This window comes from Peromyscus eremicus, chromosome 20, assembly GCF_949786415.1.
Source record: "Peromyscus eremicus chromosome 20, PerEre_H2_v1, whole genome shotgun sequence".
Taxonomy (NCBI): Eukaryota; Metazoa; Chordata; class Mammalia; order Rodentia; family Cricetidae; genus Peromyscus; species Peromyscus eremicus.
In genome coordinates, this window is record NC_081436.1 from 59962050 (window position 1) to 59987802 (window position 25753).

At 37.7% G+C, this 25753-nt stretch overlaps 1 protein-coding gene across 3 annotated transcripts in view; it reads right to left on the reverse strand.

Moving 5' to 3' along the window:
- Nucleotides 1-25753, reverse strand: part of Rims2 (regulating synaptic membrane exocytosis 2) — a 473841-nt gene that overhangs the window by 99750 nt on the left and 348338 nt on the right. For all 3 annotated transcript variants that reach the window (XM_059247963.1, XM_059247965.1, XM_059247962.1), the window contains one exon: nucleotides 8888-9060. In XM_059247963.1, the coding sequence (XP_059103946.1) occupies nucleotides 8888-9060 (173 nt within the window). The remainder of the gene's footprint in view (nucleotides 1-8887; nucleotides 9061-25753) is intronic.

Consider the following 25753-nt stretch of genomic DNA (forward strand, 5'->3'; position numbering starts at 1 on the left):
GTTTTAAGCACACCTGCAGAAATAAATTTCAAAAGTATTACATAAAAAAATTACATCTGAAGATTAGGAAACACTAATTTAAATGACTTCATTATAGGACATCTCAAAATGCACATGCATTTTCCTAATGTTGACAGTACATACAGTAGTTCCCAAAGTTATCTGACCAAGGACTCACTTACACATGCACACACACACACACACACACACACACACACACACACACACACACAAACAATTCATAGGATTAACTTTTCCGAGAATACACAAATGTGGTAATTAGTACTATGGCCTTTGTCTTTGGCTGTTTCACTTGGTATAAAATCTGCAAGCTTTGTCCACATTGTATGTATACTGTGAACCAGTAATTTAAACCTTTACCAAGCTGACAATGTGCACATAGGACTATCTCATATATATCAGTTTAACTGATATTCAATGAAAAAATTTTTATCAAGTTTCACAAACTGACTACTTCACAAAAATTGACTGCCTATGTTTCATGCTATCAATATGTTTATATTTATGTTTTTAAGAGATAAGAATTTTCTAGTAATGTCCATGAGAGAAAAATAGTTAAGTTATGAAAGCAGAAATGGAGTTGGGAAAATAGACATGACTTAGGTGATAATTAAATAGCAAATCAGTAAGACCTGGAGCTTGGAAGGAGGCAATTCTGTGTAGTGGAGAAAAGTTACCAAAGAACAATGCCCAGCTTTCTGATTTGTGCAAGTTTGAATATAGAGGTGTCAGACCCCTAGAGAATGAAAAAAAAAAGAGGATGAGCTATTATTAGGGCTGTTTGTTTGATGGGCTGGGAGGTAATAAAGAATCTAATTCTACATTCTGAGTTCAGTGTTTTCTGTGATAGAGAAGATGACTAAAGCTCTTAGCTGGAAATAAAAGTTTTAAAAGAAAGTTTTCTGTAGACTATTCTAAAATAGATGAGAGCATCTTCAAAAAGGCATCATGAAATTTGCAGGCAAATGGATGGAACTAGAAAATATCATCCTGAGTGGGTAACCAAGACTCAGAAGGATAAACATGGTAAGTACTTACTAATAGGTGGATACTAGATGTAAAGCAAAGGATAACCAGACTACAACCCACAGCTCCAGAGAAGCTAGCTAACAAGGAGAACCCCAAGAGGGACGCATGGATTGCCCTTGGGAAGAGGAAATGGATGAGGTCTCCGTGAGTAGACTGGGGGTGGGGGTGGGGCAATGGAGTGTAGGGCATGGAGGATGAGAACATAAGGGAATGGGATGGTCGAGCTGGAACAGGAATGGAGTGGAAGAGCAATGAAAGAGATACCATGATAGAGGGAGACATCATGGGGATAGGGAGAAACCCGGTGCTAGGGAAGTTCCCAGGAATCCACAAGGATGACCCCACCGTAGACTACAAGCAATAGTAGAGAGGGTGTCTGAACCGACCTACTCCAGTAATCAGACTGTCATCACAGAGCCTTCATCCAGTTACTGATGGAAGAAGATGCAGAGATCCACAGCCAAGCACCAGGCCGAGCTCCAGGAGTTTAATCGAAGAGAGAGAAAAGGGATTCTATGAGCAAGGGGCATCAATATCATGATAGAGAAACATACAGAGACAACCAAACCAAACTAGTGGGAACTCATGAACTGTGGACCAACACCTGTGGAGTCTCCATGGGACTGGACTAGGCCCCCTGCATAGGTAAGACAGTTGTGTAGCTTGATCTGCCTAGAGGACCCCCTGGCAGCGGGGTCAGGACCCATCCCTGGTGCATGAGCGAGCTTTGTGGCGCCCAGTGCCTATGATGGGACATCTTACACAGCTTTGGTATAGGGGGAGGGGCTTGGACCTGCCTCATCTGAGTGTATCAGGCTCTGCTGACTCCCCATGGGAGACCCTGCCTTGGAGGAGGTGGGAATGGGGAGCTGGGGGGCAGTGGGATGGCAGGGGAGGGGGTGGAGAAGCTGGGGGGTGGGAGGAGGGAGGGGAGGGGATCTGTGGTTGGTATGTAAAATGAATAGAAAATTTCTTTATATATATGTATACACACATATATGTGTGTATACATATATATGGAACTCTTTAAAAAGAAGCAAAGGTGATTCTAAATGGCTGATTTCAGGTCTTCCACGAGCCACTTCTATTCAAAGACTACAGTGGATGGCTAGTCAGACCAATTATCACAAGAAATCTGGAAGTCATCTGTCTATCTACATACGCACCCATCCATCTATACATACATCCACACATATGTTCACCCATGCACTTCAAATCCATGAAACAAAGGGCATCACCAATACAGAAATGTGGAAAGTGGAAAGAACTTAGGCTTAGGATGGGTTTCGAGAAAACACTGACTTTGCATACAGAGTCTCCCAGAGGTGGACAGAGAGACAGATAGAGAAAGAAGAGTGTGCACAATCACAAAAACCCAGAGCAAAGTCTCAGAAAGAGAACAGTAGTGGGGGCAGAGTCTAATAAAACTGCCCTGATAGAATAGGAAGTGGATAACTAAATTTAGTAGCCTATTTAATTCTACACAGTTTTAAGGAAAGTAACGCAATGCACAACTGTGTGATTATAGTGACTACTGTATGTATTTCCATGTGTAGCAAGAAAAATCAAGACATTTTGTTATGTAGTTTAATATGCAATAATGAGGCAAAGAGAAAACTTTCCACTAATATATTTATATAATGTAGTTCACGAAATTGAATGGAATTTGCATTCTTTTGACATTTAACTCAAATTCTGCAACAGAATAGGGAAACAAGAAAATACAGTAGACCATACTGTTTTCATATCTGCAGGGCAGATAAATGAATTCTTAAAGAAAGATGACACGATTTTCCTAAAATGGGCAAGTGTCATTAAGAGAGAGCATCCTCAAACATCTTTCACAGCCAATGGCTGCTCTAAGGACTTCCACGAGCCACCTCTATTTAAGACTACAGTGGATGGCTAGTCAGGTCAATTAGCACAGGAAAGAAACCAAAGCTTTCAGATTGTGAAAGAGGATGTAAAGTGATCTTTAATCATGGATGACTTGTATGCAGAGTCATGGAAAACTGTATATACAAAATCAATAAATAGAAATCAATGTAGATCCTAGCAATTATTTATAACAGCACCAAAAACAAAATGCAAAGAGTAATTTTTTTAAAAAGGGTATGATGATTACAGTAAAAATACAAATATAATTGCAAGAAAGTAAAGAAAAAATAAATGGAACAACACCTCATGTTTGTGACTGCAAAACATAATCTGAAAAATGGCAATACTCCTCCATGCTGGGAGATGGCTCAGCCCACAGGTGCTTGCTGGGTAAGCCCAATGGCTTGAGTTTGATCCCTAGAATGCATGGGGAGGAGGAAAGAAAAAACCGACTCTACAGTTTCCCTCTGACAGGTACCAGCACACACACAGCAATAACATTTTAAATAATTAAAAATCGATTTTTTAAGTGGCAATAACTCTTAAATTGACTGAATCCAACCTCTAACAAAATTCCAACTGCTTTCTTTTTCAGAAACTCCCCAACTGATTTCAGGATTCATTAGAAAATACAGTTCCTCCAAGGAGTAAATAGACAGCATCTTCATTTTCTGGGGTATTCCTTTTCAATATAGACACTCCTGAGCCCTACTCTAAATATACAGAATCACAAATGTAGGGGTAGAGTCCAAATATTTCTATTTCTTTTTTAGTGTTATATGAGCATAAGATAGTGTTAGAATAAGATTCTCATATTATTATAGGCAAGCTGTATTTTCATCGAGAAAGGAAAACACATGCCATTGGTGCAACTACACACAAGAGGGAAGTCTATTGTGTCCTCTGAGATGAGTTGGCATGGAAAAGTATTTCCAGAATGCAAACAAAAAATGAACTTAATATAAGTCGAGTACTAAATAATGGTGCATTCTGAAAATATCTTCCAATTGATGGGAACACATTTCATTGCGTTCTTGGCTAACTACGGAAGCAGTTACCTCTTGAGTTCCTGATTATAAATAAGGTCACATCATCAGAACGACATGTGCTGGTGTGTGCTGGTGTTGCTGTCTACTCTGGCAAAGAGTGAACCACTGACAAGGTAAAAACGCCTAGGAAGATAAAGCAGGCAGCTATACAGGCCAGAGTGAAGATGAGAACACATGATTTTAGGTCCCAGTCATAGCTATTTGTACATGAAATATTACTGCTGGTCCTCTGCCCTGGCCCGTCTCCTTTTTGTTTAACCAAGGGTCTGGCTCTGTAGCCCCCACTGGTCTCAAACATGTGGCAACACTGCTGCCTCGGCCTCTCAGGGCTGGGATTGCAGACACGACTCACTGTGCCTGCTATAATACTTTCCCATTACAGTGGTGTAAGTCTATTCTCTCTTTTCAACCATAATGGAAACTATGATGTAAAATTAGTATTCCACCAGCAATACCTTTGTATAAATATTTAAATAACGACTGCTCTCCTGTCTCGATAATTCAATAGTGTAAATCTCTCTTATAAAAACAACTAATCATGAAAACCTGAATCTATACCAATGTTTTCTTCCAAAAAATTCCTATTGGAAGAGTAGTCTTCATTAAAAATGAAAAGTATATTTGTGCAGCATTTATAGATATAGTACTAATAAAAACTTATGAAAATTCTCTCTCTCTCTCTCTCTCTCTCTCTCTCTCTCTCTCTCTCTCTCTCTCTGGTTTGTTTGTTTGTTTTTGTTTTTCAAGACAGGGCTTCTTTGTGTATCCCTGGCTGTCCTGGAACTCCCTCTGTAGACCAAGCTGGCCTCGAACTCACAGAGAACTGCCTGCCTCTGCCTCCTGAGTGCTGGGATTAAAGGCGTGTGCCACCACCACCTGGCAAGTTTCTTAATTTTTAATCTTTGTCTCATGTCCCAGAGCAGGACATGAAAGAATGGCTATGGTTTAGTTTGGACACAAAGCTATGGAGATGGCGGGTCTGAAAAGGTATTCTTGTCGCTCTTTGGTTTTCGGCTTCTATCCCCTTCCTACAGCACTGTGCTTTCCGACAGCTACATTGACAAGTTGTTTTTTTATTTTTATTTTAACTAAGAAACCATTTTACCTCCAGTGTAGAAATGTTTCATTTCATTTCTGTCTCAGTTATCAGTTCAGTACATGAGATGTTTTCTAAATAAATATTGGTTGAATGAATGATTTCTCTTTATCTCAGTATCTTATCTAGTCCTAATTTCTCTCTTTCTCTATTACATAACATAACCAGAAAATGTATATAATATACTTGTACCTTCTACAGTATACCATGTGCAATCACTAAGGTGATGGGAAAATTTTACCAGATATGTATTTGTGTAAATATAACACTCAATTATGAATGCTATCATTCATTAATCAAAATATAAAAACTAACATTTAAGGAACCATTTTAAATTTACTTTTGCTACCTGTTTTCTTCTTAAACATTTAGCAAATTTACTTTAATATGACTCACTACAAATGAACGATAGAGTCTTGCATTGAAATATGCATCCTGCAACAAGGTCTAATCATTGCAAAGATAATAGCAATCATAACAGTATTCTTGTGTATTAAAATCATTATGGTAAGAATTAGAACTGCTATAAATACTCAACAGTGACAATTCTTTTTTTCTTGGTAAAACTTAATTCAAAGTGAAAGATATGAAACGTCCACAGCTTACTGTAGAATAAGACAGTTTCCAACAATGTTGTATAAGAATTTAAGTTACGTTTAGTTTTTAAACAATCTATGACTGTAATATCAAGTACCAAAACACAATGTTGCTAATAATAACCATACATAGTTCCCCTCAGAATAAAGATAGTTAGATTGATCCTAAGAAATGAAAGAAAATTCAAGAATTTATAGTCATAATGAATGAGGAACACTAACATTTTCTTATGAGCAATTGTAGTAGTTACCTCTTGTCATCTTAAGAAACATAAGTTGCCTAGAGACATCAACCTGGCCCTTGAAATTTACAGGTCCACAGCATCCACAGTAAGTTGAGTACAAGATAATCATCTCACTAGGAATATACTCATCTCCCTTGCCCTCATAAAATAAAGTGACCTTTTTGTCCTGAAGAAAATGGTGACAGCAGCATTTAAAAGTGGAGAGCTTATGTCATGCACTTCTGAGCTTCTGCCTACTAAGCCAGGTATACCAGTAAGAAACTCTGGTTCTAGGCAAACTTCAAAGGCTCATGTCTTCTCTGTACAGCACAGAGAAAACACATGAGACTCACATTTTGCTATGCTCCTGAAGAAAGTAGACTATCTTTCAGAAAGTTTTCCTCTATGAGTTAGTTGTGACATGATCATAATGTCCACAAATCAGGAAATGGTTGTTTTAGTTATATGATAACTCAATGTAATTATCAAGTTAGATATATAACAAGACAGACTTGAAATTACTGGTTTAGAGTCAAATCACATAATGTGCCTTACTAAAGATAAGTTTTTATGTTTACTATATGCTATAAAGACCTAGGGTACAGATATATCTGAGAGCAGAAAGGAAATATATGCAACTCAATTGTATACTAAATGAGAAAACTCCTATCCCGATTGTCCTCTCTTCATTTTGAGAAAAGCACAATGTGAAATGGGTTTTGATATAGTAATTTAAATCTGACATATAAACAAGTTTTGCTTCTCAAGTAAAATTTGTATAATTTAAAAATTATTTTCTGCTAGAAAACTCAATTCCTTAAAAATGACATTATTTGCAATTTTCATTCTCAAACAGATGTAATTAAAGCAAACACTTCATCTTGAGATGGGCCGTCTGCCTGCACACTGCGGACTCCACTGTGCTGCACACACCGGGAGACTCAGTGTTAGGGGGGAGCAACTGCTCTTATGTTGTACTGTGTCTCCTGGGCCACCTCCCTGCCCTCGCAGTCACTCCAACTGGGTGCATGGTAAGAAGAGCATGATCTAACACGTCTATCCTCCAGACAGACCTGGCTAGCTACCATTTCCTTTCAGAGAATCATGGACCAGGGAGCATGGTGTATGCCTGGAGTCTGAGCATTTAAGAGGCTGAGGCAGGAGGATTATGAGTTTGATACTAGCCTGGCCTAACCATAGCAAGTTCAGGTCCAGCTTGGGCTAAGAGTGAGATGCTGTTATAAACAACAAAACCAGAAGAACCACAAATGCCAGGATATGGAGAACACTGCCCCTGTTTCTAACTGTTCTCAGGCCTCAAACTGCACTAGAATATCTCAGAAAATCAGTAAGTCTCAAGGGAAATAGAGACTTAATAAGCATTTTCCAATTTTTTAAGATTTTTTTTTACTAAGCAATTATTTTTTGTAAATAGAATCTTATTTTAAGGGTACTGCCTTTTCCCTAAAGAGTCTCTACTCTTGGTAAAAGGATATGCAAGTTCCCCTTTCACTCATCTTTAGAGGGAAGCAAGGGAAAATAGACTGTGAACCAACCTGATGGTAATTTGCAGTGCGGTAAGGTTGTGTTAGCAGCAGACACACACACAGGCACAACAAGAGAAGATGAGGGAACTCGGAACGTGAAACAATGCTTAGGAAGGGAAGAGGCGCGCTACTACGGGGAGCCTCCGCAGCCGGTGGGTGCCTTTACCTGTCCTCATCGTCGTCTTGGGAGACACTCCTGCGCACGTGCTCTCTGTCTCTCCCTGGCTCGGGAGCATCTTGTGCTCTCCCCTCCTCACCTCCTGCTTCTCTGTGTCTCCCCTCCTCACCTCCTGCTTCTCTGTGTCTCCCCTCCTCACCTCCTGCTTCTCTGTGTCTCCCCTCCTCACCTCCTGCTTCTCTGTGTCTCCCCTCCTCTCCTGCTTCTTTGTGTCTCCCCTCCTCTCCTGCTTCTCTGTGTCTCCCCTCCTCACCTCCTGCTTCTCTTTGTCTCCCCTCATCTCCTGCTTCTCTATATCTCTCCTCATTGCTGGCTTCTCTGTGTCTCTCCTCACCTCCTGCTTCTCTGTGTCTCTGCTCATGGCGTGTTTCTGCGAGCTCCTTCCCTCTCCCACCTTCACAAATTATCTTCTCTTTTACCTCTTGCTCCTCCTGCACTGTCTCTCCTTGCTCAGCCCCTCCTCCCCCTCCCTCCTCTACTCCTTTCATCCTTTGAATGAAACACAAGTGGAAGGCATGCAAAGAAACACAAAAGAGAAAAAAGAAAAGTCAAGAAAAATGCAAGTGAAATGAAACAGATAGACAATGAAAACGATCAAACTTAGGTGAAACTGAAATCGCTAAAACGTTGAATGCATTTTCTCACTGCATACCAGAGACACACTGGCAAGCAATATCTAATCATGATAGCTTTAAAACTGTATCTTTAGTTACAGAATGACATGGGAAGCGGGCTGGGTCTGCAGTCTCTCCATTAGAGAGAGTTCTAATATCCACGAAGCAACAAGACAAGAGGGAACTGGAAGAAAAGTTAATGTATACTAAATTTTCTTGAGGTAGTCAAGAATGTTTCCATGTATTTATAATACTTTCAAGAGGGTAAGAAAGCCTCCCATTAAAAAAGTAATAGTTTTTTTTAAATTAAGGAAATATATTCAATCAGAAAAAAGTACCCTCCAAGATAATTGTTTTTCATAGTTATCAGAATGTTAGATTCACACCTTTAATTAACCAACATTTTAATTTAATAATGATCTAACCATGGCTGTTTATAAGTTACAAGCACAAAGATATTATTTCAAGTAATTTAGTACACAAAACTATCATCAGTTCCATAAAAATTGACCAAGATAAAATAAAATAACCTATATAGAATATCGTACTGCTTTTACGATATATATAAGCCAGTATTTTAGAAGATTATTTGCTATGTATCCAAAGGAAGAAGGCCGTCTGAAGCGCAGGACAGTTGCTGCCCCTGCGCCCTTACCTGATTCTCCGGTCTCCCCGCGGCCGCTCTGACTGGACGGACATGTGGCTCGTGCTGCTGAAACGAGAGGCACTACTAGTCCTGGAAAGCGCAGACACGTCACTTACATCACTGTCCGAGGATTTAGTGGAGACAGTGTCTGCCCCTCTATGTGGATCCCATCCCGATCGGTACTGTTGACACAGATTGACAAACACGCACAAGCTGTCAGTATCCGCACAGAAAGCCATCGTTAGCCTGCTCCTCCTATTTCAGCACTTACACTGTCCACCGAGGGTACTGCAGTACCCAACTCAGTTGCATATAAAACAAAAGTGAACAGCAATTATCCTAAAACAAAAATAAAATTTATAGGAAACCTTTGCTTTTAGCAAAGTAATTGCAGCTTTTCCACCACACCCCAATGAGGGCCATTAAAAGTTTCAAAACAGCAATGGCCTTAGGAAAGAACACTTAGCTAAAATCTGGGAAATAAACATTTTGCTTAACATTAAGAAGCACAGCTCTTAAATTTCTGATAAAAATTTGAAAGAAAAAAAATCTGGTCAAGTTGCCTCTGTATAAAGACCAATTCTAGTAGTCATCAACTTTCTCTTTAATCCATTGCGCTTCACTGAAAACCTAGAGATAATACAAAATCTAATTAATGAAAAACTAAATGTTTTAGAAAAGCCAGGAGAAAAGTGAAGTTTAATTTCTGAGCATTCGCAGGAATTTTGATGAATCCTAGAAATATTAGAAAAAGTCATTATTTACAATAGCTCAATCTTCCTGGAATTGAAATAATTAGATAGTTAAATGGCACAGCAGGGTTCAAGGGATTCTAGGGTGCTCAAATATTCTGGTAAATTGAAAACCAACATAAATATTTTATGTTAATGACCTACTCTCATAAAATACATTTAATGTTAAAACTAATGGACATAATTGAATTTTATCACTGACAACAAAAGATCAGTTGCCAAGAGTCCTCAAGCTGAAATTTAAAAAAGAAAAAGAAAAAAGGGAAGGGAGATAGGGACCTTGGAGCCTGGAACCTTGGAGCAAAGGAGACGCAACAGCTGAGCAAATCTGGGCAAATTAATCTTTAATATTCTTATTGTAAGATGACAATAATAATCATATCCTTCCTGCATGATAGTTTGGAAAATTAGAAACAATATGTGTTTCGTTACATTATAGCTAGTATGATGTAAATAAGTGATGTATTATTACTATGTTGTTACTTCTGGATTCTTCTTCTAAAAACCCACCCAGTATGGCTATGCTATGCCAGTATCACTGCGCAAGAGAATCTCTGTTAATGGAGCTTCTTTTATGCTCATTATATACCTTATGCTGAAACATGCTTATTTTTAAGAATTATTAGTAGTCTAGTTTTTGAGAACTTTCTAAATATAGGTACAGGCGAGTTTCACAAAGCTTTTGAAAAAACAGGTATTTTATATAAACCACTAGCTGTGACTTGAAGACTTGTCATTTCATAAAATAATCCATAAGAAATAGTGGTTCAGTATAAATATTTGATAGATATATTTTAACCAATACAACTTGAACAGTAAGTGGCCATAGCTTAAACATTTATATCCAGATGACTGATTTTGTTTCTTCTGGACCTCACAATTTCTAGCTATATACATTTTTATTAAAAACTGACTTCAAATGTAAAATAAAGGGACTGTTTCTAAGATGCCATAAAACATTAATAATCAAATTAATTAATCTAGAAATCCATAATTAAATTAGGTGGCAACTCACTTTTTTAGTTCAACTTACCTTTCAACTTTAATTACTAAAAAAATAAATTATTCAAAACACTGCTGCCTCTTTCCCCAGGAAATGTCTATATAAAGAGAATGATGGTGCTTATTAATATGAATAACATTATTCACTTATTTGGTACAAATTTAGTTCATAATACTCTTTTTCAACTAAATTCATTTAAAAGTACCAATTAACTTATTATTATTATTGTATTATTTCAATAGGTAGAGTCAAGATTTTCTGTTATGTATCCACCTGTACATCTAAATAATATATGTGTGAACAATTGTAATAGACTATATTTATATTATCCACTCAATTTATTTAAAGTACATTGACCTGAAGTTGAGACATATATGGAAATCTTTAATTTTACCAATATATCTTTTAATATTTCAACTACAAAAATGTTTTAATTGCTCAGTAGATATTTAACTGTACCTAGGGGACTTTATTTTTCTCATTTCTATAATTTATAAAAAAGAGAAGCAACCTGCTACCATTTATTTTGAGATATTTCATGATTAGATAGAAAAGCAGTCTAGCATTATATTTCTTATTTGCTTTTGCTCATGAAACATCATATCTGAATTCAAATGAGAAATGAAGAGCTTTAACTGTAGCAGGAAGTAGAGACAATAACAGTCATTAGACACCAAGTGTCTTTAGTGAGACTGAATCACTGGTCTGAATTCTAGCCATATAAATGACTAGGTTTCCTTTCGTGGACTAATTGCTGTTACGAGTGTCTCAATTATCACTGTAAACAATGTGGAAAACAACAATGCCTTTCTGCTAGGCTTGCTGCGACAATTAACAGAACAATGCCTGTATCCAGCACAGTATTGGACACATAGCAAGAGTTTAAATGGCAAATGAGACTATGTTTTGAAATCTTGTATTTGGAAACAAACTACTCAAGGCCAGGAAAATAACTTCCTCAATTTTGTGTTTCTCTTAGCAGATTAAAGCAGATGACTGCTGGAAATTCAAGGCCAGCTTGGGCTACAAAGTAAGACTCTGTCTAAAAAACTAAACAGGACACTCAGTAGTCTCCTAGAAATAGCTGATGTTTAAGTGCAGTGCCTAAAGCATACGGTCATTAAATGGAAAGGAATTAAATGATATAGCTTGTATCAAGAACAGAACATAGCTAAAAGCTGTAGTTTGATGGTATAAATATCTCCTCAAGACTGTACCATTCTGTTGACTCCTAAGCAACTAAGCATGTTTATCATAGGTATATATCTGTGTCTTCAATCACAAATAGATATGTAATAAACAGAATGAGAAACTTCAAAAGTGAGACCAAGAAAATCATTTAAAATTACATTATTAATTTGTATGTGTGTGCGTACTTCATAGTGCCAGAAAGTAGGCTGCTGGAGAAAGAAGTCACCAATAGTCTTTCCCAGCTATGATGCCTATGAACTATGACAATAACCTACTAGACAAGACATGACCTCTGATGCAACCATGCCATGACTGTTATGGCAGTCAATCTATGGTTTTCTGATTGGATTTGAGGCTCACTATATAAGAGGGAAGGAAGGTATGCCTGGCACTGTAAATCTGGGAAACTGATGGTTGGCTGTGGAGATCATGGGCCCTGTATGGGAACCCACTATTTTTTTGCTAAATGAAGATGTTGTCTAAAAGCCTTCTAAGTACTCATTTATATCTAGAGACCAGTATTGCTCTCAGCCTTGCAATGCAGGGACTTGTTAATGCAGGGACTCATAACTGGTCAAAGTGCTTAGATTGTTAGTCAAGTCTAAACCCTAACAGGAACATTTATATCACTTCTTCAAGGCTTCTGGATGATGGGATGGAAATACAAGAGACAGAAGACAGGAAGATGTGCAGCAAAAGATGTCTTCTGGACACGACATACCCATTTTATTCATACACTCACTTCAGTTGTGTTTATCTACACAAGATCTATACAATACGAGGAACTTCATGCATGGGTGAGTGAACCATGAGGCCCCACTGATTCATGGGGACTCTTGGCAGTTACTGGCTGCTGGGGGGACAAGGTGTAATTTTCTGCAGTAGAATAACTACTGATAAGCTGCTCATGCAAGCCCCTCTAATTAAATTCAATGGGTTGCACACAAAAGGAAGACATGGGAATAAGTGGGGAGCGCATTGGAAGGAGAAAATGACTAAAATTCATTGTGTATTAGAGAGGGCAATGGAGGGTGTAAATGGCTCAAATTCATGTGTATATGTATGAAGCTACAGAGAATAAAACAATGAAAAAATTTAAAAAACCCTTTAATATAAAAAGGAAGAACATAGTTTAAATATACTTAGGATAAAACATAATCATATATATAATTCAAGCTCCCCATAAAATTATGACCTGATACTATAATTTACATAGAAAATGTTTAATGTATTTTTTACTCAAAGCATGATAAGCAAAAATTGTAAACTTTAACAGTGATATAAAAGCAGTTCAATTATTATTATACCCAGAAAATGAGCTATGAGTGTGAATAAGTAAATTGGTTTATTTAGAAAATAGTTGGTGTTGTCTTTGCACTATACATCAAATAAGGTTTTAAGCAACTGTCAGGCAGGATACAGTTGACAGATTAACAAGGAATGCTCATTCTTCTATTTAGTGGAGCAAAAACAGAAGGTTCATAATCTTAGCTGAAAACTACCCTGTTTGGTGATCACTAAAATCTTGGGCAAGGCTTTCTCGACAATATTGTGATTTTCATATGTCAATTTCAAGCAGATCATGAACTACAGAAATTTACAGGAAATAATCATTCTTCAGAATGTTCTAGATTCTCAGGAGTTCCTAAGTGGCCTGGAAAAGTTAATGTTCTTCCCATTTATCTAAAATTAGTGGAAAGTAACAGTATATCTGCAAAGCTCTACTGGAAAGCTAGAAATCATTAAAATTTTAAGATATAGTTGATAAAAATTGAATTTTTAAAATAAAAGTTCCATATTCTTCAGTGTCCCCATTTGAAGGTTTTGGGCAATTTCCCAGACTGTTATCCCCACCCCCACATAGCACTGCATCAACTTTGGCTACGCCAGTCTTTGTACATGAACATCTCAGATAAAGAATTAGGAGTTTCCTCAAGCACTGGTTAGCGCCAACTGAACAAATCTTACTAAACACTGTATTTTGTTACAAAATGCTAGCCTAAAGAATTATTACAAATGCTAGGTAGAAAACAATATCATCGTCATTGAGAACAAAGTAAGTTTATGTATCAATCAAGTAGTATTTGGAAGAATCTTTAAATCACATTTAGGGAGTGTGGGGGTCTGATTGAGAATGAGGACCATAGGCCCTGTGTCTGAATACTTGGTCCCTAGTTGGTGGAACTGTTTGGGACCTGTTAGGAGGTGTAGGCTTATTGGAAAAGATGTCACTGGGGAGTGGGCTATGAGGTTTCAAAAGCCTAGCTAGCTTTCTCTGCCTCATGCTTGTGGATCAAGATGCAAGCCCTCAGCTACTGCTCAAGCACCATAACTGCCTGTCTGTTTCCTAGTTCCCACCATTATGGTCTCACAGACTCATCAACTGAACTGTAAGCCTCAAACAAAGTCTTTCTTCAATAAATTGCCTTGATCACGGTATATTATCACAGAAAAAGTAGCGATGACATGGAGAAAAAATGAATAGACCTAAAGATTAGGAAAAAAATTAGGACTAACAATCTTTGGAAGCATGACTTCTGATATCAGTTTGGGGGCAGTGCAGAGAACAGAGACAAAGCCTCTACTACAGTCAGTTAAGGAATTATGTGAGTGGGGGTTGGTATCACTTTTGTCATTATGCCTTTATATTATTTCATAATTCAGAAAAGATTATCTGCTGCTCTTTAACAATTCCATAATTATAGTTAATCTCTTACATGAGCTAGTTTTTTCTCCTGTGAAGTACTTAAGGCTCTTACAGTCACTAATTTGTACACACAACAACAGTCCTAATTGCCAGGGACAATTTTGTTTAGATGTGACTCCTGATGAGGGTACTGTATGATCTGTACATGAGAGGGAGAGGCAGAGAAAAGCCAGAGACGCTGGACTTACATTTAAGATTTGCCTTATAGACAATATTCTACAAATGAAAATACTCTTAAAAGACCACTGATGGCAACAAGTTCAAGAGAAAGGACTCAGAAGAGTCCACAGACTATCTGCTTCAGGCTGGCAGGGAGCCAAGAGCTGAAAAATTTCTCTGGAGCCTGATACACTGAACTTTCTCTCTGGATTCTTCAGTCAGTGCAGTAATAAAACTAGTTATGATCATTATCCGTGCACCTCATAAAAGGCAGTGTTTTAAATAGTATATGCAAATTCTTTCATTGATTCTTTCCAGGCATTATGAGGGGGCCTTTGTCATAGCTGGAGCTAGAAGAAAGTTGTGTGAGGTAAAATGAGCTATGCCCTGGACCCTCTCCATTAGCTAGTCACCCTCCAAGACATAGTAGAGATGAAATCTCTTGTGAGGTATTCAAGGAGGATCAAACATTACTCTGAGTGATCCTAAACTACTTAAATGAATTCTCTGTTACGGTTTTATCATTTGATTTCACGTGTCTCTCTGTTTGGTCTGCTACCATTTCTCCCCATTTCCCTCATCTTTCCAACTATCCACCTTTATAGATTATAATCTCCTGGAGGAAAACTACTCATTTTGTTGTCCTGCAATCTTGATTCTTGCCCAGCAAAAAGTAGGAAATCAATAAATACTCAATAAATGTATATGAACAGAATAATTAACATTGATGTTGACAATAAATTCGAGTATTCTCTTCACCATGAAGTATCAAACCTGAGCAGAAGAGACTGTTGGAACAGTTCTGTAGTGACTTAATCTTTTAAGTCCCATGGAGAGTGGAGGAAGTGGTGTTTGGCAAACCAGCTTTCTGAGTCAAAAATTTTAATTTAAAGACATCGTTTATAATTACAGTTTGAAAGTTTCCACAATGGGCCTGGGGTATATAGCTCAGTGGTAGAAAACTTGCTTAGCATGTGTAAAACTCTGGATTTAATCCCCAGTACCTCAAAAACAAAATGAAACAAACAAACAAACAAACAAGACAGTAAAAATCATGGCTGATTTAATTTATGTGGTCACTGTATGTAGAATTGGGCACACAAGTGGGGATGGAGTTTAGAAATATGTGCACTGTTTGCAGGATTCACCAAAGTCCTAGGAGATGAGTAAAGATCAATAAAACACCTGAAATACACTAATCCAAGGAAATATTTGGAGCATAAACAACAATAACAGCATGAAGTAAAAACTAGAATCAAAAAGGTAGCATGTACGCCAGTACCTATTCAAGAACCCAGCTGCAATTTTTGGTCTGAAGAAAAGTAATTGAGTAAATTATTTTTCCCAGAGGACTTGTAAAGGAAGAAATATCACCAGTAGGTAATTTTGGCTTTCCTAAACCCCTGGCCTTGTGGGAACTCTGTATTCTATTCACAGTCAGCTCATGGTTACAAAATATCTTTTGTTTATTTCCATCAATTTCCCAAAATTTCCAGAAATAGGATCTATGCCAGTTTCTAAAAAGACATCCCAGGTTTAGAGACCTCAGTTTGCTGCAGAGCTCATGTTTTCACATTAAAAAAGGAAATTACCATTCTAGTCTTCAGAAGCAATAATAATCCAGCCCATTCCATTTCAACACTTAGGGAAACTGCTCTACAAACAATGGGATGCCTCTTTGAAAGTCAGGGACTTCTTAGCTTTCCTCCTTTCCTTCTTTTCCTGACATGCTCTTGGAATGGCTTCTCAGACAATGCCCCTTGTGGTTTCTCCTCTACTTCCTTGACGATTCCTTCTCACTAGTTTTTCCTGGTTTCACTTTTCTTATCCTTATCTGACACACTTGTCTGAAGTTTCCATCTAAATCTACTTTTCTTCTTATCACACGTATTATTCCATGGATGTTCTAGGTCATTATTTATGGGGTAACGACTACATAGTGACTAACAGATCTTTGTCTTGTGTCCTGACCTCTATCCCAAGCTTTCGACTCATATTTGTGCATACTAACTGGTTACCTCCCACTTGTGGTTTTTCAGGTACATTTAATATGGCCAAAGTCAAATTTATTCTCTTTTTCTTTAAAACAGCCCTTTCTGTATCTCTCACATTTTTTGTGCTAATTAATAAGACATAAAATCCAAGTAGATTTCATAAAGGTGGCTGTGAATTACCTTTGACTTCTCCCCAGCATTCTCCACTTTAATAATTAAGAAATATTGGTTACTCATTTAAGAGACACCAATATTACCTTAATATTTAGCCCCTTGGGGGTAATGAATAGGTACTTGGTCTTTGTATTGGTACTTAATGGCTATGTACTTGTGGCCATTACTGCTGAATGCTCATCCAACATGCTTCCTCCCCCTCAGTTCTTTACTAAGTAATCCAGCCATTAGACAGCAGCAAAGCAAAACTTCATTTTCTAGGATCCCTCACAGCTGGGTTAGAATTAGACTAGTGTGACCACTGATACATGAACAGGAGTCAAGGGATAAGGCTAAGAGAAAGCCATTTCTTTCCTGTTTATAATGGGCCAACTCTGACCGTTGAATTTTCCCTCTTCTCTGGCTGAAACTTACTATGAACCCACTGGTGCAGTAGCAATTCTGTGAATGAAAGGCTTTTTCCAAGAATAGAGCAGAAGGAATACTTCAGTAAGTAGTAATTCCAGCCCTGGACTTCTGTTTGTACTTGAATGGAAAAGATAATCTCTTACTGATTTTGGTAATTTTTTCATATTTTTGTTGTTGCTGGATGCAAACCTGACCAATTGAACTGGCTAGGTTTTTTTTGTCAACTTCACACAAGTTTGAATCATTTTAGAAGAGGGAACCTCAATTAAGAAAATGTCCCCACCCAATTGGCACATGGCTAACCCTGTAGTTCATTCTCTCTCTCTCTCTCCTCCTTCTTCTTCTCTTTTTAAAGATGTATTCATTATTTATTTATTATGTATACAGTGTTCTGTCTGCATGTATGCCTGCAGGCCAGAATAGGGCACCAGATCTCATTACAGATTGTTCTGAGTCACCATGTGGGTGTGGGTAATTGAACTCAGGACCCCTGGAAGAACAACCAGTGCTCTTAACCTCTGAGCCATCTGCCCAGCCCACAGTTCATTTTCTTGATTGATGACTGATATAAGAGGGCACAGCTCACTGTAGGTGGTACAAGCTCTCGGCTGGTCAGTGAGCAGCGTTCTTCTATGGCCTCTGCATCAGTTCCTGCCTCCAGGTTCTTGCCCTGACTTTCCTCAGTGATAGAGTGTTACCTGAAAGTTGTAGATGAGACAAATCCTTTCCTCCCCAAATTACACTTGGTCATGGTTTTTCTCACAGCAATAAAAACCTTAACCATGACACAATTCTTTCTAGTGTATATCCGAAAAAATATATTTTCTAACCTCATGCTAGAGACATAGTCTATAAACAACAATATTAGTGAATATCAAAATGTAGTCATATAAGAGGCAATATATTATGATGACCATGGGTTAAGAGAGCTGAAAGAAACGGCTATGGACTGAACTATTCTCCCACTATAGTGGCCATGTAATCTTAAGCAACTCTGTTGACTTTGTTGAGTCTAGATGAAAACAACAGAGATACTAACTTCCCCTCAGGTCAATGTGAGCTAAAATTCAAAAAGACTTGACTCAGTAGATATTTATCACGACAGTCGTTAGCCACAGTCTTTGATGACACCAAAGTTCATTTTCAGGATACCGAGTTTTGCCCACCATTCAGCTCTACCTTCAAATATCTTGACCTAAAAACCTTGAAACTAGCTGGTAATCTCCTTTATAAATTATTTTCTAATCCCATGCCTGCAAATAAAAGAAACCAATAATCCCAATTTGTTAATTCACTTTCAGTCATTACATAAATAGTTAATCTATAATTATGCTTATATTAGACTTTAAGGAAAGTTTCAAATCAAGAAAAACAACAACCTTTGATTATAACTAATTAAAGTTTGAATATTCTTATGGTTTACAAGTGACTTTAGATAATTTATTTATCATTTCCCTTTCCCAATATATAATCATTGTTATTTTTTAAATTCTACCTATGGATAGAAAATATACTTAGAATACTAGCAATCGGACATTTACTGATTTAGGTTTGTTTTCTTCCCTTTATTATGCTGTGAAATCACAAATGCATGTCATCTGAACTTTCTGCCTCACTCTGGGACTGTGGAGTCTGCTTTTCTCAGACACTGAAGAACCCTCAGCCATGTTAACAGAAATGACCCATTCTGACATGAAACAGCACCTCATTTGTTCCTTTTGAGAACAGACCCTTATTCGCAAATAATTTCATACACACTGAAGCCAAGAGAGGACAGAATAAAATGCCAGCTCTTAGTCCAAACTGATGGACTCACACACAGCAGAAGCACTTCATCAATTGGTACCAGTGAAGGCCTCTCCAAAGCTCAGGTAAAGAAACTTTTATGGTCTACTCAGAAATAAGAAATACCATGAAACTAGAAAGACGAGCATAGAGGGTAAGCAGAGGGGTTGAAGGTGGAGATGGAAAGAGCAGAACATGTGGGACATGAAGGGGGAAGATGGCCAGTGGGGGTGAAAGGGCACAAGAGGGAGGCCAAGAAGAAGACAGAGGAAGAAAGATCAAGAAAAAATTAAATTTTAAATATGCCACAATGAAATTTAATACTGTTTACTAATTTTTAAAAAATTAAAAAGAATATAAAGAAACCTGGCCTACATACAAAAACTTATAGTCTTTTGTAGCCATTTTAAAGCATTACATGGCTCATTACCTAACTTTTATACTTTATTAGAGAATATTTACATGCTTTAGTAAGATATGAGATATACTAATAGACAAGCCTTATTAATCACATCCCAGGTGTGAAGTGGCAAGCTAGCATCTCAAGTGTTGCTATAGAAATAAGATATGAGAACACCAAGAGCAGGACCACAGCGATGAGAATCTGAAGCAGGCAGGTACAGAAGAAATATGAGCAGTGTTATAAAGTAGGGCTTTATTTCAAATATCAGTACCTTGGAAGGTAAGAGAGATCACAGGTACTTGTAGCTAGGAGAAATAAGGCTAAATAATAATCTGAAAACTGCATGGCATTAAAAAAAATCTAAAATGGCCCCACAATCCCTCTGGCCCATTACATTCAAGCATATGGCAGATACAGCATTGTATCTGTGTTGGGAATCTGGAAGGTCCATTACTTTGAACCTTTGAACCTGTTTACATGAAAGAGTAGTAGTAGCTTGGTCTCCAGAGGCTATTCTGGATGGAAGAGCAGCCAAGTCTGAGCATCCAGAGTAGTAGACGCTACACAGAACTCCTTGTCTTTAATTTTCATTAGTATCTTAAATATTCTATTAGAGTTACACTTCATTTTTTTATTATTTATTCATTATTTATTTTTAGTTTTTTAAGACAGGGTTTCACTGTGTGGTCCTGACTATCTCGAACTCACTCTGTAGAATTATGTTTTCAATACACATGTTTACTCACAATAGTGACTGCCTTCGAAACCTATAATACCGCGAATTTTATGAAAATTTAGAAAAGCAGTATAGAAGAATATAGATATTGGTATTCTAAAAATATAATATCTGGGGGAGGGTACAGCCCATGGTGGGTGGTGCCATCCCTGGGCTGGCGGTCCTGGGTCTATAAGAAAGCAGGCTGAGCAAGCCAGTGAGCAGCTCCTCTCCATGTCTCTGCATCAGCTCCTGCCTCTAGGTTCCTGCTCTGCTTAAGTTCCTGTCCTGACTTCCTTTTATTGTGTGTGGCCCACTGAGTTTATTTATTTTCCTGCCAGATAGTGGGTGGGGGGGTTATTAATAGAGTAAGGGCAACTTACCAGTGACTGTCACTGAAGAAAATGACACCCTCCCCCCACAACCTAACTGCTAATAGTCCTTAGAGAGGGCTAAGTCTCATGGGCACTTCACCCATCCATGACAAAAGCTCAGAAACCCATTCTTGTGCATGGAAATTTCAATATTTGCAGTACTTATACACCAACACTTTATCTTATTAGATTGCATGAAATGATACTTACTATCTTACTTTATTGCATTTATTCTCTATTTTTAATATAATTCCTGATTGCATTAAGCAAGACTTCTCTCCTTTCTGTGGTCTTCACCAGTCATTCCCTAAAAAGTATTCTAACTGTTAGCAAACCATCAATTCAGATGGATTGATAAAATCAAATGTGAGAGTGTAAATTGTCATTTTTTCTGGAGGTAAAAGAGAATTGTTACTCCTGTATTCTTAGACAACACAGGAACAAACTGTGCTTTTAACAATTGTGCTGTTGTCCATAGGCTGACCCTTTTACCTGCAGGTAGCCAGAGACAATTTTATTTAAAATCCTTTCTTTTGTTAGTCTTTAGGAACATTATATTTACTAAAAAGAAAAGAAATTGCATTTTGGATGTCATCTTCTACTGTGCTACAAAAGTATAAACTGCTGTTTTGGTTATTTCAAACCTTTTTTTTTTTTTGAGACAGGGTTTCGCCATGTAGTTTTGGTACCTGTCCTGGATCTCGCTCTTCATAACAAAACATTCTTTTAACACTTCCTACCACTAAATGTGACTCTATGGCTGGAAGTAGAAATGAATGAAACAATAAATCTGTTCCTGAAAGTCAGTATGAAACTCAGGTTAAGAGAACCACACTTGAATGTGATTTTACAGCTAAGAAAGACGCTTTTTAAAGTGAACTTTCAGAAACAAACTCAGAATATTTTCTAGGGATTTGAGAGGATAGTAGGGAAAACAGGGAAAAAGAGAAAGAAAAAAGTTATAAAATCAACCAAAACGCTCCAACCAATATAGCTTCAGTCAGCAGTGTTCAGATCATTACCTACATTGTAATGAAACATGCTTTGCATACTTCATGCAACCAGTTACATGTAGACCAGAAAAGGGCCTTGGGTTTCCTGAACCGGAGAGGCTGTAAGCCACTATGAGGACGCTGGGAACCAAACTCACGTCTTCAAGGGCAGTACATGTTCTTGACCCTGAGACATCTCTCCAGCCCCTCAAGTGTTAATTTAAATTAAATGACCATTAGCTAATCTGCAGAGATTTGTTGTGGTCTGAAATGAGTTGCTTCCAAATTCAAATGTGGGAGTCAGTGTCTCAGAATGTGACTGCACTAGAGGACAGGGACTTTAAGGCGTGACTAAAGATAAAGTGTGGTCATTTGGCTGAGCCTAATCCATTCAGACCAGTGTCCTTACACAGACAAAACAAGTAAAACATCAAGGACAGAAATTCACTCAATCAGCTTTATGGTATGTGTGTGTGTTATATGTGTACAGTTTACATATAATATATATATATATATATATATAAATTATGTGTAAACAAACATTTCTAGCTAACCATATCAGCACATAGATATATGAAATAAAATTGAAGGATATACAGATCAACAGAGAACATGAAAGAAAGATAATAATTTGACCAGACTGGAAAAACACAAGAACACTTAAATAAGTTTTTAGGTTTCTTAAAAACTGTAACTTTTTTCATTTTTCTCTTTTCTTACTTTTATGATTGCCTTAAAGATAATTTTATCTATCTGTTCTAGAGTTTTGAAGGCCACAAATAAAACCTGAACTCCAAGGGCTCGCTGGAGTTCTTTTTCTTCTTCTATATTCATCACCATCACTACCATTGCTAGTGTCATACTATGGCTAGACGACGCTGATCCTCACGGGCCGCCTCAGCAGCTCTGTGTGCACACAGACTAGACGATGCTGATGCTCACGGCCCGTCTCAACAGCTCTGTGTGCACACAGACTTAATTAGGAAAATAATTCTGTGCAGTATAAGAGGTAACTCCCCTAAGGCTGTGGAGAGGTAGAGGGAACTAAGTCGTTTACTTCTGGAGTTCCATTTAACACCACTGCTGTGGGATGTCTTTCTGTATGCTGTGAATACGTTTTACTCTCATTGGCTGTAAATAAAGCTGCACTGGCCTATGGCAGGACAGGATGGAGCCAGGCGGGTAAATCTAAGAGGGACAGTGAAAGGAAAAAGGAGAGTAAGGGGAGACGTCAAACCACCCGTCCAAGGAGCAACATGTAGTGGGATGCAGGTAAAGCCACAGAATACGTAGCAATGCATAGATTAATAGTTATGGGTTGAGTTAAGTTATAAGAGCTAGCCAGCAAGAAGCCTGAGTCAAAGGCGGGACTGGAACTTCCAGCTACATGCTACTCTGCAATCTACATTAAATCATAATCAACTGACGAAAATCAACTGAGGACTGATATTTCCCAAACTGTCATATATCGGTATTTCTGTATACTGCTCTGAATGTGGCTGCTACTGTAGGGACTGATGATTCCCATCAAGAGAAATAGATACATTCCCAATGACTTCTTCACCCTCAGTGACATACTTATCATCCCTTCTTTCACTTATTTCAAAGATAATAGAAAAATGATGTAAGTACATACATAAAGCGTTTAGTTAGCTGAAAATTCTAGTCTGATGGATATTTAAGATAAATGGGAACAAGCAGGCGGTGATGACTCACGCCTTAATCCCAGCACTCGGGAGGCAGAGGCAGGTGGATCTCTGTGAGTTCGAGGCCAGCCTGGTCTACAGAGTGAGTTCCAGGAAGGGCTCCAAAGCTACACAGAGAAACCCTGTCTCAAAAAAAAAAAAAAAAAAAAAAAAAAGGGAACACTCCTTTCACAAAGATTATTTAAAAAAAAAAACTAAGAAAAGGAAAAATAAGACAAAACGATTTTCAAAACATGACTGAATTTTTTGTCTTCTCAATATATGCCTGTCCTTTAAGTGATTTTTCAAATTTGACAATGGGAGTGAAGGCTTTCTTTATTAGGTTCATCAGAGGACAGTACTGATAACTGCTGCCATTAGTAAGTACTAGCTGTAAAATCTCGTTCTAGCTGTCTTCATAAATATACTTGTAAAGAACTAACCACAGAGTGGAGTGCAAAAGCACACAGAAAGTGACTAATTAAAGGCGTAGTGGCTGGCTAAGGTGGAGGAGCGGAGAGGAAGCATCTCTACTGTGCACACGGCGCCGGCTGACACTTCCACTGCTTGGCAATCTACAGTGTGGCAGCAGCTACGACTCAGCATGCAGTCTTTCTCAGAGGCTAGCCAGCTGGCTTGGCAGAAAGAATTCTTCCAAGTGGTAGAACTTATCTTTTGTGCTTCCCTATGGTCCCAAAGCAGTTCTACTGGTTTTTGGAAGTATGTTGGGATTTTGCTGTAGAATCTGTTCAATGCAGGGTTTATGGAAATGAACGCAATAACAAAAAAATTGACAAAGGCAAATAGAAGATTTCAGAAATGGTGTGCTATGATGAAGAAATCGAGGTGTGGCCTCAGGCTGGAGTAAGGCCAATAGGAATTCTAAAACTGTGACCCTTACTTTTGCTTATGAAACAACAGACTGTTTACTGGGAGGGAAAGAATTTCATGACTTCCTAGGGGACATCACAGTGGCATCCTGAGGCCCTGGAAGGAGAAGATTGCTGAGAGCGCCGTGACACCTGGTTCTCTGGGTACCAGACTGTCATGGTACTTGAGAACTGCTGTTTCACAGCTCTCTGCAGTAGAAATAAAGCCTGGCTCACACTCACTGCACTGCTTGCTGTATAACGTCAGCAACACAAACGTTTGGCTTAAGAAAAAAATTTCCCAAACATTTTATTTCGGTCAGTGCTCTAAAACTCATACACAAATTCATTGTTCTATTTCTAAATCATATCTAAAATTCATACATTTTATACATCTTAATAATTTGTATAAGACTATTTAATCTGTATTTTAAATTTTGCCTTATATAAGTTTAATCTATCAGCTTTCAGATTTATTTATGACTTTCACAATTAAGACGTATTTGAAAATGTGTACTATTAATTATAGGGACAATACATGTATATAATGCTAACTTTGACAGTATAATTTATCTTAGTAATTTTGTTTATAAATATTAGTCACCTGTTTTACAGTTGTTTTATTTTTTATAATTTGCATGCCACTTTCAAGGTTCATAAATTCCCTCCCTTTATATTATTTTTCTTTTATATTTTGGTTGTTTGAACCTACTATAGAATGAAGGAAACATTTAAGGGTATTTGTCGTTTAGTAGATCCTTTCATTAGCTCAGTTATTTCTGAAATTTTATTTGGATCCACCACTTTCATTTGCATTGTTTATGAACATATTTGATTATGTCACTATTAATAGAAAACTAACTAATACCATCCATGTCATTACTGAGAGCACTTACTAAGTGCAAAGCTGTTTCTTTTCCTGTAACTATCATCACACTGCCCAATGAACTTTCCAACATCACCCTAGTAACAGATAAAGGACCAAAGCCACCCATGCATCCAAGAGGAGTCGGCTTGGCTCCACGCTGCACTTGAGAATTGCTTCCACAATGGGAGGATGGTTAAGCTTCCAAGAATTTCTGCACAAACACCAACTTTTAAACACCCATGTGGTCACTCTTATCAACACCCACGCGGTCACTCCTAACAAGCTTCAAGTGATGTCCTCTCTCTGATATCTCCAGTCCCATGTTCTGAAAAGTCAATACAAAGGCTAGCACTGAATTTGCTTTCTCTGTTAAAAAACAGTTGTGATAACATATAATAGTTTAATTCATTGTGAGAATCTTGCAAATTGTCTAAAATATTTTATATTGTCTATGGTTCCATAAACTTTAGTTTTACTTGTACTTAAAATTAAATATGTAATCCACATTTTATTTAAATGGATTGAATTGGACTGTGTTACTCATGTTTATGAGATGTGTGCACGAGTGCTTATCAAACTAGAAACTTAAGGGACAAGTGGCAAGACACACGTCAGCAGTACCTGACAACTGGCAATGCAATGAACGAAGAAAAAAACCTCTCCTGGCGTTCACAGCATCGGTCCTGCTTCTAGAAAACCAACGCACTGAATTCAACTAATAGAATAGCCTTTTAGATTGTAGGTTAAATGAACTGTAGGCTTTTGGTCTATATTTGAAAATATCGCAACAATTTAT